Source organism: Pseudorasbora parva, chromosome 10, assembly GCF_024679245.1.
Source record: "Pseudorasbora parva isolate DD20220531a chromosome 10, ASM2467924v1, whole genome shotgun sequence".
NCBI lineage: Eukaryota > Metazoa > Chordata > Actinopteri > Cypriniformes > Gobionidae > Pseudorasbora > Pseudorasbora parva.
In genome coordinates, this window is record NC_090181.1 from 16,612,236 (window position 1) to 16,631,203 (window position 18,968).

Consider the following 18,968-nt stretch of genomic DNA (forward strand, 5'->3'; position numbering starts at 1 on the left):
ATCATATTTACCAAGGGTACCAACAATTTTGACCACGACTGTATATTTAAATTTTTTAAATTCTATTTAATTTTAATAACTAAAATACCTTAGTCCTTCTTAGCCATTTTACACCATCACACACTTACATTCAAAAGTTTTGAATAATTAAGATTTGAATATGTTTTAAAATGCAATTTGTTCTTATGATGGCAATTTACTATAGCCATTACTCTGGTCTTCAAGGTGCAGTGTGTACATTTTAGTGGCATCTAGTGGTGAGGTTGTCCGTTTAGGGCTACTGTAGAAACATGTCGACGCAAAATTGTGACTTCAATGTAAGGGGGCGCGCGGTGTATGTCAATAGAAATGGCTCATTCTAAGTTAATAAAAACATAACAGTACATTATGTAAGGTCTTTATATACCACTGAAAACAGTTATGTACTGTATATTATATTGCATTTTTGTCAATAGATCCTCATAAACACTACACACTGCATCTTTAAGAGTCACATGATTTTGATATGCTGACTGGATTCTCAAGAATCATTTCTTATTATAATTAATGTTAAAAGCAGTGGTTTTTTTTCAGGATTCTTTGATAAATAGAAAATTCTAAAGAAAAGCATTTATTCGAACATTATAACATTATAAATGTCTTTACTTTTACTTTTAAGTAATTTCATTTGTCCTTGCTGAATAAAAGTATGAATTTCTTTAAAAAAACAACACACTTAATGGTTCCAAACACTATAAAATGCTTAATTGTAATATTTCACTGTCTTCTATTTACAGATACCAGAGTCCATCATTTCGCGAGGCGTCCAGGTGTTGCCGCGGGACACCGCCTCTCTCAGCACCACGCCCTCAGAGTCTCCTTGCGCTCAGCAGTCCCGCCTCTCCACTGCCTCCTGCCCCACCCCCAAAGTAAGACTCCGCCCCTTCACCCTCTATTCACACCATTCCTTCTCCCCTCAGCTTTCTGTTTCGTCATGCACTCAGTACCCTCCATGGCTGGATCCTCATCTGCTGCCACCTCATTGGCTGCTTGACACACTGCTTTGCATTCCAGACAGCAGTGACTTTGCTCATTGGGCCGTGTGAGAGGAGAAGCGGAGCTTCTTCCCTGGCTGAATTTTAAGTTTGGCCAATTCGATTTTTCCTCCTGTAGGCGGTTGACAGTTTGTTGATTAAGATCCAAGAGTAGGATTAGATGAATTCTATAAGGTGGTATTAATTCATACAAAAAAATAATAATTTTAAGCTATTCAGGAGCTGTTTTCAGTGTCTTTTTTTGCAGCATTAAAGGGGTGGTTCCATGTTTCTTTTCTAGGCTTGGTTTTGTTTATGGTGTGCAATATAACATGTCTTAATACTTCTTTTTTTACGCCATATTTTTCTTATATTTGACCTTTATTCCACACCACTGTCTCCACTGTCTTTTGAACGGCTCGTTTGCTTCCTGCTTCTATGAAGCCCATCCCTCCGACAAACGCAATGGTCTTAGATTGGTTAGATGGCCAAATGTAGTTTCCTGTATTTTTATTGGCTGAAGTGCCAAGCACAGGTTGTCCGGAAACACCACGCCCGTTACCATTTTGGGCAGAAGTCACATCTGCGGTAACTAGCAAGGGTTTATGATGTCACCAACCCGGGAAGAATTTTGTTTTAGTCCAAACCGGCCGTTTTTGTAGGCAATAAACTGCAGTAACTTTAAAAGACAATATCTCAGTTTGCATTGAACTTTCAGCGCTGTAACTTTGCAGATACTGTTTATGCTCAAGCAGCAACATTACACACTAACTAAAGTTAAAAAAGTGAAATCGCATGCAACCACCCCTTTAACAGTTATTTCAAGTATCTCTGACTATCACTGTCAGTATTTAGTAGCTTTATACATCATTGTCAAACATACTCTTGTGGAATGAAAAGTGCTATTGGTGTAGCTAATCGAGTTGTTTACTGAACGGAGTCATTCCTTTGTTAATTTTTTTTGTGGAGTGCAAGTTAATAATTTACTTCAATTTCAACTCTTTCCTAATTGTTTTTAATGTCATGGTATAAATGTGTATTTCCTATTTTGTCCATGACAACACTGGCTCTGTCAGTGCCACTCTCAGCTTTTAGCGATCTATCTTTGAGTGCACACTTTGGTGACATAATACATCTTCACTGTTTAATAGTACTGATTGAAACACAAAAATGACAAATGTAACACCCTTTGCTCTCATGGACATCATGGACCAACAAAAGCACAGCATATGCACCATTTGGGTCACAACCACTGTACGTGTGTCCTTTAAGCTCATAAGACAATGGTTTACATAGGTCATATGTGTGCACGAAATCTCTCAACATACTAAGAATAAGCAATGAGTGGTGTTGCACTAGTTTCTCTGTCTCCCTCTAGTGAACACAGTGTTTATTACAATTGTGTTTTCTTAGGAGATCAGGATATTTGTCTAAAGCCCTGTTCGGATGGTAATTGTTTCTCATGGGGATTTGCCTGGCATAGCTCAGTGATAAAACTCATGCATTCGAATGGCAGTTTATTCACGGTGGAGGAGCGAGATCTGTGATCCTAAGAACCCGGAACCTCGCCATGCTTGGAATAAGAAGAATAAATTAATATTTAGTATAATAATAGGAAAATAATGTTTAATTAATTCATTGTTTAAATCTCCTGTTTAAAGATACCAAGCTAACTATATTTGAAGTGGTTTTCTGTCTGGCATTTTATCTCAAAATGATGGCTGTCATTTAAAAAAAATGGAAATTATATATGAAGGTAAACCTAAAGCTGCTCGGTATATATTTTTTAATGTGTATAAATATATATAATACTTATTTTAAAATTGTATTGCATATATTGCTGCCAAAAAATATATATAATCTCCTTTTTCTCCTGAATCTCCTAAAATCTGCCTCTCGCTGATGAAATATTGTTCTTTTAAATACTTTCCAGCATTTCAGTAATAAAACTGTGCATCTTTAAAATACATGCAAATTACAGTGAAGCTCAACCGTTATCATATGGTGCTTCACAGTGGTCAAAAAGGGTTTTCAATTTTTGGTTTCAATTTTGAAGTGATCTCTTCTTGTAAACTCAGAGATGTGGATTTGGAAAGCAATTCGATTAACACGCCGCGACCTTGGTGTTTGTCAAAAAACAGTAGGTAATTCGATTTTTATTTTAGTGGTGGGAGAAAAACACTGACATTCTGGATTTGGATGGCAATACAATCACAAACTTGCCCCTGTAAATGCTGAAAATACCTTACGTCCCCATGAGAAACAATTACCGTCTTAATAGGGCTAATGTATCAGACCATGGAAAGTTGGTCCACAAAGTACTAGAAACGTTTTGCCCTCTTTATATCGTTTTTTAAGGGTGTATGTGAAAAGCCTGTGATAAGCAGAATTCCAATGAAGTGGTTTAAGCTTCAGCTTTGACCTCAGGCTGGGTTTTAATTCTGCTGACTGTTGTTTTTTATGACAACTATCTGGCACTTTGGCTTTAGTTGCTGAACAAGGGTGTCAGGTGTCACTTAACAGTTAAATGCTACATACAGTGAAGAATGTGCAGAGAAGTACCTGTGTGTGTGTACTCCGTTACATGTGCTGTTGAGCAGTGTAGTTTGAGCATCTGGGAAGAAGAGAATAGTCAGGTCCAAAAATTGTGTGTGTGTGTGTGTGTGTGTGTGTGTGTGTGTGTGTGTGTGTGTGTGTGTGTGTGTGTGTGTGTGTGTGTGTGTGTGTGTGTGTGTGTGTGTGTGTGTGTGTGTGTGTGTGTGTGTGTGTGTGTGTGTGTGTGTGTGTGTGTGTGTGTGTGTGTGTGTGTGTGTGTGTGTGTGTGTGTGTGTGTGAGAGAGAGAGAGAGATGTGGTAGGGCCCATATTCAAAAGAGGGGCCAAAAAAATTGGAATTAAATGAAAATCTGTTTTCTGACTGCATGGTATTGTGAGCATTTAAATTTGACCTCATAATATTTCATTCAAATATCATAACTCTATGATCTTAGAAATAATCATATGATCTGCTTGCACAGAGGTATGTGCCGTACAAATCCTAGCGGACACATAAAAAGTAAAGTTTTCTTTGGGCTTAAGATACCATTACCTGGATTCAATATATAACATACTTATGCGTTTTCAAGCAAATTAAGACAAGATGACAGAATACAATTTTATGAAAATAAAAAAATATACTTAACATGTAATGGCCCCATGATCAGTCATTTACATTGATTAAAAGTTGATAAAATCACCCCAAAAGTTTTAATATTTTACATTTAGTAATTTAGTAATTAAATAACAGTAACTAATTACTTAATAACCCAGCACTGATGTGATGTTACACACAAGTCAATTGTCACCAGCGAATTGCTGTCAGTTAGGAATGAGATCACGTGGCGTCTTAGCGATTAATCGGGCAGCTCTAATAAGCTAGCCTGACAAGCCAGACCCACATCAAGATGTTTGGTCTGGAAACTCACCATTGACAGGGCTCAATCCGAGGGGCGGGATAAACGGTTGTCGTTTAAACTCCCTCTGCACGCGATAGGTTAGCGCTACAACCAACCAGAGCAATGAAGGTGAAGCAGAGCCCATTGATAAATTAAACATTCGCCGTATCCGGTCGGCAAAACTCCGAACACATCTTCCTTCTTAAGAATGACTTCAGTGCCGTTCTTTGTTCTTTTCTCAGAGAAAAGCTTAATTCCAAGTCTTCCAGAGTCGCGGTCAAAGCTGATTCGAATGGCCGCCGTTCGCCAGTTTCTGTGTTTACAAGAAGCATGCAAGCGCGATCACTGGTTCTCCCCTACAAAGCAACCACTGGCTCTGCACCAATATACCTAAACTTGCTTGTTCAGACTTACACACCCTCCAGAAGCTTGCGTTCTGCGAGTAAGCAACGCCTCGTGGTTCCATCCCAAAGAGGCATGAAATGACTCTCATGGACATTTTCCCGGACCGTTCCCACCTGGTGGAATGAACTGCCGATCTCAATTCGTGCTGCTGAGTCTGTAGCCATTTTTAGACAACAACAAAAAAAAAGTTTGTGTACTGTGCTTAATTAACTGAGACTTCTTACAGGTTGTTGGTCTTGTTTGTTCGTTGCTTCTATTGCTCTCCCCTTTTTTGTAAGTCGCTTTGGATAAAAGCGTCTGATAAATGATTAAATGTAAATATACTTTAACCTTGAAAAAGTAAAGTAAGGGATTCATCTTGTTTTTTGTGTACTTCATAAGTAATTGAACTAAATACTGTGTATAGACTGTAATACAATACAAATACAATAGTGGAATTAACATAAAAATGTAAAGTCTAGATAAAAATGCATGTTTTTATCGATCCTTCTCACATTTGTAATACTTTAGTCAGTAATAAGAATAACTGATGTAGTTTTATATTTTGGATTTAAAATTATTAAAAAAGCCATTTCATGTCTATCACTTAACTCAAGGTTGATATAGGATTTGAAAAGTAATAAGTAATTAAATACTTTTTGTAGAGCGTAATTTGTACAGTAATCTAATAACACTGTTGAAGATGTAATTAGTAACTAGTAATTAATTACGTTTTTAAAGTAGCTTACCCAACACTGCATCACACATAGTGCACTCAATATTGTCTGGAACTGTGTTTATGTTCTTTTTTGTTTTTGTTTGAACCCTTCCTTATATAGTGAACTGTGTGAAATTCACTATGTAGTGAACAAGTCAGTAGTTTTGCACACAATATATGCATAAATGCATAAAATGTTCTGCATTTATGTTCTGGTCAGCAAAATGGTGTGCTGGACATCAGCAAAGGCTAAATTCCAGTTTTCCGGTCATCTCTTTTCAAGCTTGACAGCTTGTTGTATGACAGAGACTTTAAGAATCATGTTGACGCTAAAATCATTACAATGAGGATTCACCGATACTTAACCTTTTGAACAAACTATTCATATTTCTTCAAAATAACAATCAGGCCTAAAGATCGGATGTAGAGCCAAATTGGATTTGTGTGCTATTTGAAAGGAGTGTGTGATTAAAAAGCTTTTCTGAGCATACACATCATCCAGTATGACCAGAGGCAACATAGACAGACACACATGCACGCACACACATATGCACGCACACACATATGCTCACTGCAGACTTCCCTCAGCACAGGGTCCAGCTGTTACATAAGACCCTGTTTATCTGTGAGCTCCCCATGCGCACTAAACGCAGAGGTAATAATGCATAATACGTTTTTACACTCTCTCTCGCTTTCTTAACCCACTCACATGCTTCGACTGAGCCGATCTGATTTCAGAAAACACTCTCCGTAACCGCACACATAGCCGTCAAGCCCGTTATGCCGTACATCCTTCAAATCTGTGGCTGCACTTCCTCCAAATTTAGATCCCAGTGGTTTTTTACTCATCCTCCGCTTTGCATGCTGTCTCACTCCACCTCTTTCTCCCCTCCTACACTCTCTCTGGCTTCATGCGTGTAGTGTGTGTGCGTGTGCGCGCGTGTCACTGTGTGCATGGGAGACGTGCGGCATTCTTCTGTGTACCAAGATAAAGCATGGTAAGCGCTGTCTTTCTCCGCTCTGATGCGTCACTCTGTTTTGTTGTACACGTGTCTGTTTTGGATGTTCGTGCGTGTGGGGTGTAAGTCAATAGGGCTCCAGATAGACTCCAGGGGGGATCGTGGGGCAGGGGGATTTCAGGGTGCATGATCTACAGCATACGGAGTAGCCACTAGGTTTCATAACAGCTGCAGTGGTCTGATGTGGTAGAAGAGAATGCGTTACTGTGGCTTTTCTGAATGGAGGCTCCATTGGGTGCCACTGTTTGGAAGTGTGGTTGATGTAGTATCAGTGCTTCTCAAATCTGTACATCATTTCCAGTTGTTTCCTGTATGACTTGAGCACATTTTTTTCCTTTCTGTCACCACCTATGCGTGTTTGCCTGTTGTGCAAGTGCAGGTATGCGTGTTTTTGTTGTGTGTGGATGTGCACTCCTGTTCATTGTGTGTTTGTTTATGGAGGGGAAAATCTGTTATTTGACACACTTCGGGTTTTCTGTTATAAAGATGCATTGTTCGCCACAGTCATGTCATTAATTATTTCCAGTATGTTAAAAAATATAATATAATAATATTTAATTAAGCAAAACTTCTATGCTAGAATATTTAGGCGACAAAAACACAAAGGTTTCAGTTTTTAGTTGAAAATGGTGTTGTGTAAATGCCCCCTTAGTTTGACATGCAATGCACGTCTTCATTTTTCATTATGGAGATTTTCAATATTCTATATACATTCCACAGACATTTTATAAATTAGATACTTCAATAAATACTATAAATGTTTTAAAAACGTAGGACAAGCCAAGACAGGACAGGCTAGTTCTGATGTATTGTAGATTGTTAATCTAGATGAATTGTAGATTGACCCATTCATTGTGTCACATATGACACGTTATGCCGCTAGACACACCTCTTGAGCACTGGTGATTCCCATCGTATGTGTGATGTGTGTCGAGATAACAGCAATATGAGATATAGGCAGAGATTCAGACTGGAGCTCACCCTGTGCTTCAGTGGCTAGAGTTGACAGTTAGCGGGACAGCGTGTGTGTGTGTGTGTGTGTGTGTGTGTGTGTGTGTGTGTGTGTGTGTTGTGTTCATGGAGGCAAGTGTGTGGTTTGTTCACTGGTGTGTGCTTGCGGGGTAGGGTTGGCTAAGGATACCGCCTGGAGGGGCTTTCAGCAACGGACAGAAAAAAGAGTGTGATTAAACAAGTGTATTTATGCTGAATTACAGTCACATCTTTCCCGCCAGATAAACAAGCACGGCAGGATTTTAAAGTAAAACAGTGTTTCTCTATTAAATTCTTCACACTAGTAGAAATTATCATAGTGCAGGTGCATTTTTGTTGGCATGTTAAACTATTTTTTTTTTCAAAATAAAAATTGTGTGTGTGCATATAAAAAATATTGTTTAACATGAAAACAATATGTGTGTGTGTGTGTGTGTGTGTGTGTGTGTGTGTGTGTGTGTGTGTGTGTGTGTGTGTGTGTGTGTGTGTGTGTGTGTGTGTGTGTGTGTGTGTGTGTGTGTGTGTGTATATATATGTATATATATATATATATATATAATATGTGTGTATATAAACAGGCCAGTTTACCATCTAGATCAGTGGTCTGGAACATATGGCTTACACACCTGGCTCTTTGACAGAAATCATGTGGCTCGTCAGGTCTCTCACCCTTTACCAAAAAATGATCAATAAAACTAAATTAGACACAAAATCAAAGTTATTGAAAAGTTTGCGATGATAATAATAATATTAAAGTTGTACCAACCAACGTGCGTGTTCAGTGTTGTTTGCAAGTGTTCTGTTTCTGTAGTAAACCGACATAATGTACATTTCTAATATGGGGCATTTTCACTACACTTTTTTTTATGAATTCTAATACTTTTTATGTTGGTTTGTTGCATTTGACATAGTGAAAAAAGACTTGCCGTCTAGTTTGCTTTGTTTTGCTGATATCTGTCCTTGTACTTTTGCGTCCATTCCTTTTTTGTTTTGTTTTTTAAACCAGAAATTAAATATGGAAGATGTGGTTTCTTAATATTGATACCAACACTAATGAAAATTATAAGCAGATATAAACATATTTTACTTACACAAGACTCTTGTTTTATTAAAATGTTCAGTACCTGGATGGGTGACCAACTGGGAAAACCAGGTAGCTGCTGGTAGAGGTGTTAAGCCCCTTTCACACTGCACGTCGGACCCGCAATATTCCCGGAACATTGCCGGGTCGCCTTCTGTGTGAAAGCAACCCCGTCCTGGGATTGATTACCGAATTAGACCCGGGTCGGGGACGTAGTAATATTGCGGGAATCGACCCGGGACGAGCGCTGTGTGAACAAAAGCCGAAACTAATGCCGCAACGTGTACGTAGTTATCGTGCGACTTCTAGAGCTTGTTTTTTCAATAATACAACCCTGCAGTGCCAGAAGAGCTAGTCGGTGTTTTAAACGCAGAGAGTGTTCGTAAACAAAAGAAACTAAAATTAAACAAGCAGAAATGTGCGCAAACTGGACACAAGTCGAGACCACGGAGCTCCTTACTATCCGCGCTGAAGCTGAGATCGCTCGCCATTATACGTCACATCCGGATGTCACGTGTCAACTCGACCCGGGACCGTTACGGGTTGTGTGTGAAAGCGCACATATTACGGTATTCCGCTGGCAGTGTGAATGGGCCAAATCTAGCGGCCCGGGTCGCATTATCCGTGTATTTGCCGGAATCGCAGTGTGAAAGGGGCTTTAGTGAGGCCAGCAGGGGGTGCTCACCCTGTTGTCTGTGTGGGTCCTAACACACTAGTATAGTGATCGGGAAGCTATATTGTCAAAAAGCACCGTCCTTCGAATGAGACGTTAAACCCGAGGTCCTGACTCTCTGTGGTCGTTAAAAATCCCAGGATTTCCTTCGGAAAAAAGAGTAGGGGTGTAACCCTGGCATCCTAGCCAAATTTCCCCCTATCCTGATTGGCTTCATCACTCTCCACCAATCAGCTGGTGTGTGGTGAGCGTTCTGGCGCAATATGGCTGCCGTCGCATCTTCCAGGTGGATGCTGCATATTGGTGGTGGTTGAGGAGATTCCCCCCTCCATGTAAAGCGATTTGAGCACCCAGAAAAGCGCTATATAAATGTAACAAATTATTATTGTTTTTAAGTAATTGTGACTGCACTTTATCTGATTTGGTGTCTGGTTATCCGCTAGCTATATAGGCTTTTGTAACTTAGCTGTTTAAATTGAAGATCTTATCTTTACATATGTCATGATGAGAAAATAATATATAATAATACCCCAATATATAATTTTTAATGGCGAAAAAATTCCCATACCCTTTGCCTAAGAAGTGGAGGTTTGACATGAAAGGTTTTTCATTGAAAGCAATATGTTACCGGCCGCGCCGCTGGGCACCTTTCCCTTCAGTATAGTGAACACATATACTGGACATGCGGCATTATCGGACCCCTTGTGAGAAAGGGTTGACTTTTTAAATGGAGCAAGCGGGGAGCAACCTTACCCATCAGCATGTCGGGACAGGTGTTCTGCAGTTTTAAAATCATGGTTCTAGAGACACTGCTCTCAAAAGTGCGGGAGAAACCAATATTCTATGCTTTTGTGTTACTTGCATCTTAGGTGGTGTAAACAGGGCAGACCTTAATTATAAATAATCAAAAAAAGAAATATCTTGTTAAATATATGATCTGGGATAAAAGAAAGCAGGCACTGCAAGGTACATACATACACACTAATAACGTGTTTAGGTTGCGTGTTAGTTTGAGAGACAGCATGCCCGGCTTAGCCTCTCTGGAAGTGTAATAAATGGACATTGACAGTCCGATGACCCTTTGCTCCCAAGCCCACCCCACCCCCACCTCCTCTCTCTCCCTTCGATTGATGAATGGAGAGGAGATTGAAGGTCAGCTGAAGGGGAGAACAGGCCCTTATGCTTGCCTTGGCGATTACTACACATCATTGAATCTGACAGGTGTGTGGCAGTTGTGGAAAAGATACATATTGTATCTGGCAGTACCTCTGCATTTAATTTTTGTATGTATATATGTATGTATGTGCCGTTCTGAAGCAAGTAGAGACAAGCTGGCCATTGCCATCTTGCCAGCACATCATCACGTCACTCTCGGATAACAGAAAATGGGCTGAGGTGGATAGCTAGTCATCGCGTGATGACTAGCTATCCACCTGTCACTCAAAGTGGCCACGCCCTTAATTGTGCAAAACTTTAAGGCTTTATATAATGTAAACAAATGAGTCATAAAAAAAATCACCCCCCTCACAGTGAAGGGCAAAATTAGCTGTATAGCCCAAAACCACAATTTGTACTAGGCTGTAAACATGTTTTTTTCTGCTGTAAAGTTGGGTATTTTTAACATGGGGCTCAATGAGATTCTGCTCCCTTATGGCGCCTGTCTTCCACCCTTCCACTGGAGCCGGTCAATGAATTGCAGTTTAAGTTACTTCCGTATTGGCTTCAACAGAAACTGGGGGAGGTTACCGCTTGATTATAACTATGTGTTTGTTCAGTTGTGTGAGTCCATTTGGCATAGTTTCAGTTCTTCATATTCGCACGTCAATCTGTCTGTTATCCCATTCTTTAGGTTCTGTTGTTTATACAAGTCCATTTCTTTGGACACAGTCTGTTAAAGCAACCATGTTCTACATTTCTAGAGAATCTTACACTGTAAGTTTGCTTGTAATGCAAGTCAATGTTTCGGCCCCACTTTATATTATACTATTATACTATGTATATACTATGTACTTACATCAAAAAATAAGTACAATGTACTTACTGTGTTCAAATTGTATTGCAAAACACCTTTGCTGATATTGAGGTGGGATACGGGTCTCTAGAGTAAGGGACAGCTGTGGTGGGGTGGGTCAGTTTAAGGGTAGGTTTAGGTGTAAGAGAAGTGCCAACTGTGTAATTACAAATGTAACTACAGAAATTAATTACAGATGCAGTTACATGCAGGTATTTTAAAAATGTAAGTACAATGTAAAAACATGTATGTACGCAATAAGTGCATTGCATCAAATGATTAATTTAAATGTTAGTAAATAGTAGTTAAGGCCACCTAATATAAAGTGGATCCGTTTCTTGCACCAAAAACAGTGAGATTAAGCAGGCTGTTTTTTGTCACTGTACCTACTATTGTAAGAGTTCTGTATTTAATTGATTTGTTATAAATGGCTAATTGCATGTTCATCATAGTGGGCTGAGTTGTTGAATACTGAATGGTTGTTGATATGTAAAAGTAATTTGTAATTGTAATGTCAGAACCACGACAATTTCAGTTTTTTTTTTAGTTTTTTAACCAGGTTATTTTTCTTAAATGGGGAGAGGAAGCTTTGTGTTGTGAAAGTTAGAGTATGTCAGTGGGGCAAGAAAACAGTTCTGTTGTCCATTGTTTATCCTCTTTCAAAATACAAACGGGTGTTAAAGGGATAGTTCATCCAAAAATGAAAATTCTGCGATCGTCAATCACGCATGACATTCAAAACCCAAGACTTCCTTCTTCTGATGCGACCCATCAGCAGAAATGCTGAAAGAGAAATACTGGCCATTTACCATATAGTTATCTATCTATCTATCTATCTATCTATCTATCTATCTATCTATCTATCTATCTATCTATCTATCTATCTATCTATCTATCTATCTATCTATCTATCTATCTATCTATCTATCTATCTATCTATCTATCTATCTATCTATCTATCTATCTATCTATCTATCTATCTATCTATCTATCTATCTATCTATCTATCTATCTATCTATCTATCTATCTATCTATCTATCTATCTATCTATCTATCTATCTATCTATCTATCTATCTATCTATCTATCTATCTATCTATCTATCTATCTATCTATCTATCTATCTATCTATCTATCTATCTATCTATCTATCTATATCTATCTATCATTGAAAAGTGGGATATAATGTAGAGTAGGCAACACATTCTTCAACATTTCTCCTTTGGTGTTCAAAGAGAGAAAGTCATTGAGGTTTGAAATGACATGCATTTGTGTAATTGATGGCAGATTTTGATTTTCTTTAACTAGTTTGTTGCGTGTTTCATTTTGCGTTTGAAGAGAATCTATCTCTGGAGATCTTGCCAAACGTGTGTAGTTGTGTCCAGTCAAACTGGCAGTGGGAATGCTGCATCCTGTGTCTTGAATGTGTCCTCTCTCTGTAGAGTTCCGGCCAGCACTCGCCTGTGAGCCGCTGTAATGATGGGAATGCTGTTTGTATGTCTATCCCTTGCTTGTGGCTGCAGTGTTAACCCTCCTCTTCCCTGTTCCCTCTCTCCCTACACCAGGCCCGGCTCACCTCCTGCTCATCCACTTATAGTGTCACAGAGGTACAGCATGTTTTACACCGCGCCGCCTATCAACCTGCGACTAACCACGCCCCTCTCAGAGACTCTCATTGCTCACACACCTCACACGTGCACAACTCATCCCTGTGAAGCAAGTCCGTCTCATCGGTTCATTTATATTCTCCCCCCCAAATTGCCTAATAGTTTTTTTGTGTGTGTATGAGTGTGTGCTTGTGTGTGTGTGCTTCAATTCATCAGTGAACTTTTCTATCCTAAATAAGGATAAAGTGATCAGTAATTAGAAAAATGTATAAAAGAATATGTGGAATATTTTATAATTGATTTAAAACATTTAAAGCTGCTGTAAGCAATTTTTCAAGCCCCAAATTAAATAGAAAGTGTAAAAAATAATTATTATTATTATTGCATTGTGTTTTTTGCATTTTTTTCTCAATGGTGATTCTCATTACATTAAAAGTGCACTATGTAGTATTTTTGCAGTAAAATATCCAAAAGACTCCAGGCCAGTGTTATATATTTTGTTCAGTTGAGTACTTGCAATATCCCAAATGTTTCCAACTATTTGTAAATTGTGAGAAAATTGCTATTTTAAAGCTACACTGTGTGATATTTTCCCCCATCTAGCGGTGAAAAGGTATATGACCATCCAGTGAATATTAGTTTCTGTTCCTCTCAATTCTGATTTCGTTTTAACTCCTATGGTGGCCGATTTAGTCCAAAATTAACATGGCAATCCCCCTCTTCACATTCAACACGGTGCCATTGAGTGTTAAAACACGAAAGGCGAAGCTTGAATTTACGGGAATATGTCCCTCTTTGGCTAATGTACTTTCAAGATGGAGGGGCAACATGGCGACCAGCATTCGAACCCCTCACCCGTATGTAGTTTCAGTGGCATATTATAAACTTACGAGAATACTTTACTACCTGAAAGAAGTAAATATACATTAACGAGCACATATTTTTGAAAGAACTAACTGTTTTTAGCTAAGAATAAACTAAAAAATTACACAGTGTAGCTTTAACCAATGACCCGAGACGTTTCAGCATAGCATTTGAGGGAGTCGCCTGTCAATTGCGTCATATCTGCGTTACCCTCAGTTTCCGGTTCTATTTGGCAGAAGTGTTTTTCTCTTAGCAGTGTGAACAAGTGTCACAGCAGCCACTGAGCGAATGCACAGAGTAACGTCATAACATCATTTTCAACTCACTAAAATCTATCTAATATGATAAACAGAGCGGAAATAGTGCGCGCGTCTGTGTCCCGTCCCGTCCCATCATAATAAAAGTCCCGGTGTTTGCGAGGCGGGTGTTTGTGTAACAATCGCTCCAGCAGCTGTGCTCAGCTCCACAACACTAAGCCCTGCTCTGCTTCATACTACAGTAACTTTAATAACCGCATTCATGAACATGATTTCTGCCCGAGTCCTATTTTTCACCAGCTGTGAGGTAAAGACCTTATGTCCCAAGACGCTGCGCTCAAACTTGGTGTCATCAAACTACGCCTTTGTTTTGAATAGGCGACCTATAGTGGATGGAAAGTTGCATAGTGCACCTTTAATGGGTAGTTTTTTATTACTTATTTCATTTATTAAAGACAACAAGCATTATCAAGATACATCAATATTGTTAATTGTACAACATAGTGATAATTTGATACAATTTATAAATCCTTGTTTTTTTCCACATTACACTGAGTTTTTTTGCATAGCAGTAATTTTAGACATATTAAAGCTACACTGTGTGATATTTTCCCCCATCTAGTGGTGAAGGGGTATATGACCATCCAGTGAATAATAGTTTCTGTTCCTCTCAATTCTGATTTCGTTTTAACTCCTACGGTGGCTGATTTAGTCCAAAATTAACATGGCAATCCCCCTCTTCACATTCGACACAGTGCCATTGAGTGTTAAAACGCGAAAGGCGAAGCTTGAATTTACGGGTATGTCCCTCTTTGGCTAATGTACTTTCAAGATGGAGTGGCAACATGGCGACCAGCATTCGAACCCCTCACCCGTATGTATTTTCAATGGCATATTATAAACTTACGAGAATACTTTACTACTTGAAAGAAGTAAATATACATGAATGAACACAAATATTTTTGAAAGAACTAAGTGTTTTTAGCTAAGAATAAACTAAAAAAGTTACACAGTGTAGCTTTAAGACATGTTCTTGAAAGATTTGATGAGATTCATCAAATTGTATAAAAATGATGTTGGAAGTTAGCATGATCTCTGAATTGATTACAGCTGCTTTAATAACCCATTTCAGACAAAATACTTTTTTCCTTTCATAATATTGTTTTTATGCAACACTTCCAGTTTCACAAAGTTGGAGGGGTTATAGAAACAAGCTTTAATGCAATCATGAGTGCTCATTATCCACGGAACTCCCCTTTTGTTTTGAGTCGAGATGAAAAATTGGCGTAACACAGAGAGACACGCTGCAGCTGCTTTGCTCCTCTTTGGTTGCATAGTAGTAGTAGGATTATTTTGCTGTTATGACGCTTGATTCCCCCTCATATTTTTCATATCAGTGTTAGATGATCCTTAGAGTGTGTGTTTGTGACAGTGTATATTGTGAAGTGTGTGTGTGTGTGTGTGTGTGTGTGTGTGTGTGTGTGTGTGTGTGTGTGTGTGTGTGTGTGTGTGTGTGTGTGTGTGTTTATTTGTTGACGGGCAAGGCTGTATCAGGTGAGTTATTGTCCTGTGGCTTCCTTCAGGCCTCACGGAGAGAGTTCAGGGCTCACCTGGATGAGGTCATCACGCTCAAGTCAAGGTACTCTACCTTGGACCAGGTAAACAGCTATCCCTTTCTCCCCTAATCTTCACATAAATCAGTCACGCATACAAACATGCACCAAAGTGTTCCCTGAGAGTGTTGCACGTGGCCCACAACCTACTGATGTAGCATCAAGGCACTTTTTGTTATAGCTTTAGCTTCTTAAACAATCTCTCTCTCTAGCTTTGTTCCAAAACCTAGTGAACGACCTTGCTTTACCCACTACAGAGGTGGCTATCTTGGTGCTCCTCACATGAAGTGCACAGGAGAATCCATTCACAATTTTTAATTAGATCAAGTATTTTTTTTATCAATATATTTTGCAATTAAATTATATATATTTATAATTAACATCTTAGTTAATTAACATATGCTATTTTATAAGGCAGCATAATTATTGAAATTGACACTTTTAGTTAATGGTTTCTTTACTTAAAGAGGACCTGTTATGGTTTTTACAGCTTTCTTTAGTGTGATGATGCGTTTTGAGCATAAAAAAGGTCTGCAAAGTATCACATTACAATATTCCTCATCTAAAGGGTACATACACACAACGTCTCTGCCAGTGTCATGTTAATATTGAGTACCTATAGAGTAGTATTGAATCCTTCATATCTCCGAAGAGTCTTTAGTTTTATCGTATTTATAAAAGACGGATACGCTGTACCGATTCTTTCGGAAAACAGCTGAACTCTTGAAGGCATTTAAAGGGATAGTTCACTTTAAAAGGAAAATGCTGTCATCATTTACTCACCCTCAAGTTGTTTCTAACCTGAGTGCATTTCTTTCTTCAGCTGAACACAAGGGACGATATTTTGAAGAATGTCAGAAATACTATGGAAGTCAATGGTTCCAGTTAACTTTTTGGTAACTGTATTCATACAGGTTAGAAACAACTTGAGGGTGAGTAAATGACAGAATTTTCATTTTAAAGTGAACTATCCCTTTAAGCATGAAAATCTATTCTAGTAGACCCCAAAAATAAATTAAAGATTTTCAAAAAGGGCATAATAGTTTTTCTTTAACAAAAACACACACACACACACACACACACAAACACACACGCACACACACACATGTTGGTCTATGTGGTTTACAGGGACTCTCCATAGGCGTAATGGTTTTTATACTGTACAAACCGTATTTTCTATCCCCTTACACTGCCCCTGCCCCTAAACCTACCCATCACAGGAAACATTCTGCATTTTTACTTTCTCAAAAAACATTATTTAGTATGTTTTTAAGGCCATTTGAATTATGAGGACATTTGATATGTCCTCATAAACCACATTTATAGTGTAATACCAGTGTAATACCCATGTAGTTATACAAATTTGTGTCCTCATAAACCACATAAACAGGCTCACACACACATACACACACACACACACACACACACACACACACACACACAAAAACAATGAATCCCCCAAACAACTGAATACACTATATTTATAAAATACAATACAATATATACTTTGTGTATATATGGAATATATAATATGTATAATATGTATGTGTAATATGATGCAAATTTACACACCATTAATCAGGTTAACTACAAAATTAATTGTGATTATTTATTTTAAACATTTAATCACCCTATATAATTCTGCCCACCGCTTGGAGCAGCTTTCATGGCAGAAGTGTGACTATAATGCCTTCAAATCTGTCTAGTTAGGCAGCTCACTATGTTTTGGAACAGAACCTCTCTCTCTCTCTCTCTCTCTCTCTCTCTCTCTCTCTCTCTCTCTCTCTCTCTCTCTCTCTCTCTCTCTCTCTCTCTCTCTCTCTCTCTCTCTCTCTCTCTCTCTCTCTCTCTCTTTCTCTCTCTCCCTCTCTCCCTCTCTCTCTCTCTCTCTCTCCCTCTCTCTTTCTCTCTCCCTCCATCCCTAATAAAATGGTCAGCAGCATTACAGCTGTTTGTTCCCATACTGTCTTATCAATCATTTCTGATTGGTTAATCACAGAGCAGAGTTCCTCTTATTGGGCCTGACACTCACTTGTTAATAATTCATTCCCCATTGCTGTTTCCCAATTACTCCATCTTCATTCCACTGGTCAGGGATTAACTCTCATCTTCCCGTATGCTGACACATCGTTCCCCCGCCCGATGTGTGTGTGAGGACGTGTCTGTTTGTGAGCGTGTGTTTTCAGTCCACTGAGTTCTTTGGTCCCACTCTGATTTTAAAGAGACCTGACGTCTCTGCATTGCTTTCATTGCCTCCATCCATTCCTTCAACCGTCCTGTGATCATTGGTTACCTCTCATCTTCACTCTGAGCTCATGCTGTCTGTTTTTTGATGAAAGGAGGTTAGATGTACAAATAGGAGGAGGGGAAGAATAAAAAGTGCCAAGGATGTACAGTTTTCCTTTCTAGATGCCTGGTTTTTTAGGATCTAAGAAATAATGATCATAATGTATTATTACACAATCAATGTGTTTTGAATTATGAAAATTGATAACTAAATTAATTTGATTATCTTAATTTCCATCCATCCATCCATCCATCCATCCATCCATCCATCCATCCATCCATCCATCCATCCATCCATCCATCCATCCAAAATATACAAACTCTGAACTGTTCTGGTGGCCATTAGCACACTGACAATCAACACCACCAGTGTCAGTCTTTTTCCAGTGTCCTCTGAAATTCCACTAGAACAAAAGTGCAGTATGTGCCTTGTGATTTTGCTAACTGTGCTTGCCGAGTGACATTGTGCCTCACCGCACCCCTCTTCCTCGCTAACCTGTGCAACCTTCCTGGCTGGCCGGCATAATGCCCACCTAAACATTAGCAACAGGATCGAATGACGTCCAGTCAGATCTCTCTTCACCTCTCAATGCTCATTCGTTGTCACCTCAGCTTGTTGTGTGTAAACTGAGCGAGCGCTGTCTCAGAGAGCCTTTAAAACTCATTCGGTTTTCTTTTTTTGGTCTCCCAAAGCTTCTCCTTTGCTCTGTCTGTTGTAAACCCTTTTGTTTCTGTTCATTGCCAAAGCTCCACTCTAGGCTGGAGGGGCTCAAAGATGATCGCAGGAACCATAGGACCTTCGACTCGCGAGTAACTATTCCCAACCCACGCAAAAAAAAAGGAGCTGCTTCCATCCGCAAACTCTGCTTTGCGTCAGGAGTCCAAACTCCTTGCTTTACACTCTTCTTCTCTCTCCTTGTCTTGTTTCTTTCCTCTCTCTCATTATCTTGTCTGTAGACGTTGCTCTTTCTAATGCTCTCTTTGTTTTATTAGCCGTTTGGTGTGTTGGAGTCTCTTGT

The 18,968-nt window shown here is 39.0% G+C and overlaps 1 protein-coding gene across 18 annotated transcripts in view; it reads left to right on the forward strand.

Moving 5' to 3' along the window:
* The window catches only part of gphna (gephyrin a), a 119,681-nt gene that overhangs the window by 75,654 nt on the left and 25,059 nt on the right, over positions 1–18,968 (forward strand). For 11 of the 18 annotated variants that reach the window (XM_067455328.1, XM_067455332.1, XM_067455335.1 and 8 more), the window contains 4 exons: positions 777–908; positions 12,888–12,929; positions 15,634–15,708; positions 18,697–18,759. In XM_067455328.1, the coding sequence (XP_067311429.1) occupies positions 777–908; positions 12,888–12,929; positions 15,634–15,708; positions 18,697–18,759 (312 nt within the window). The remainder of the gene's footprint in view (positions 1–776; positions 909–12,887; positions 12,930–15,633; positions 15,709–18,696; positions 18,760–18,968) is intronic. The other 7 variants (XM_067455337.1, XM_067455344.1, XM_067455345.1 and 4 more) reach the window with 4 other exon arrangements.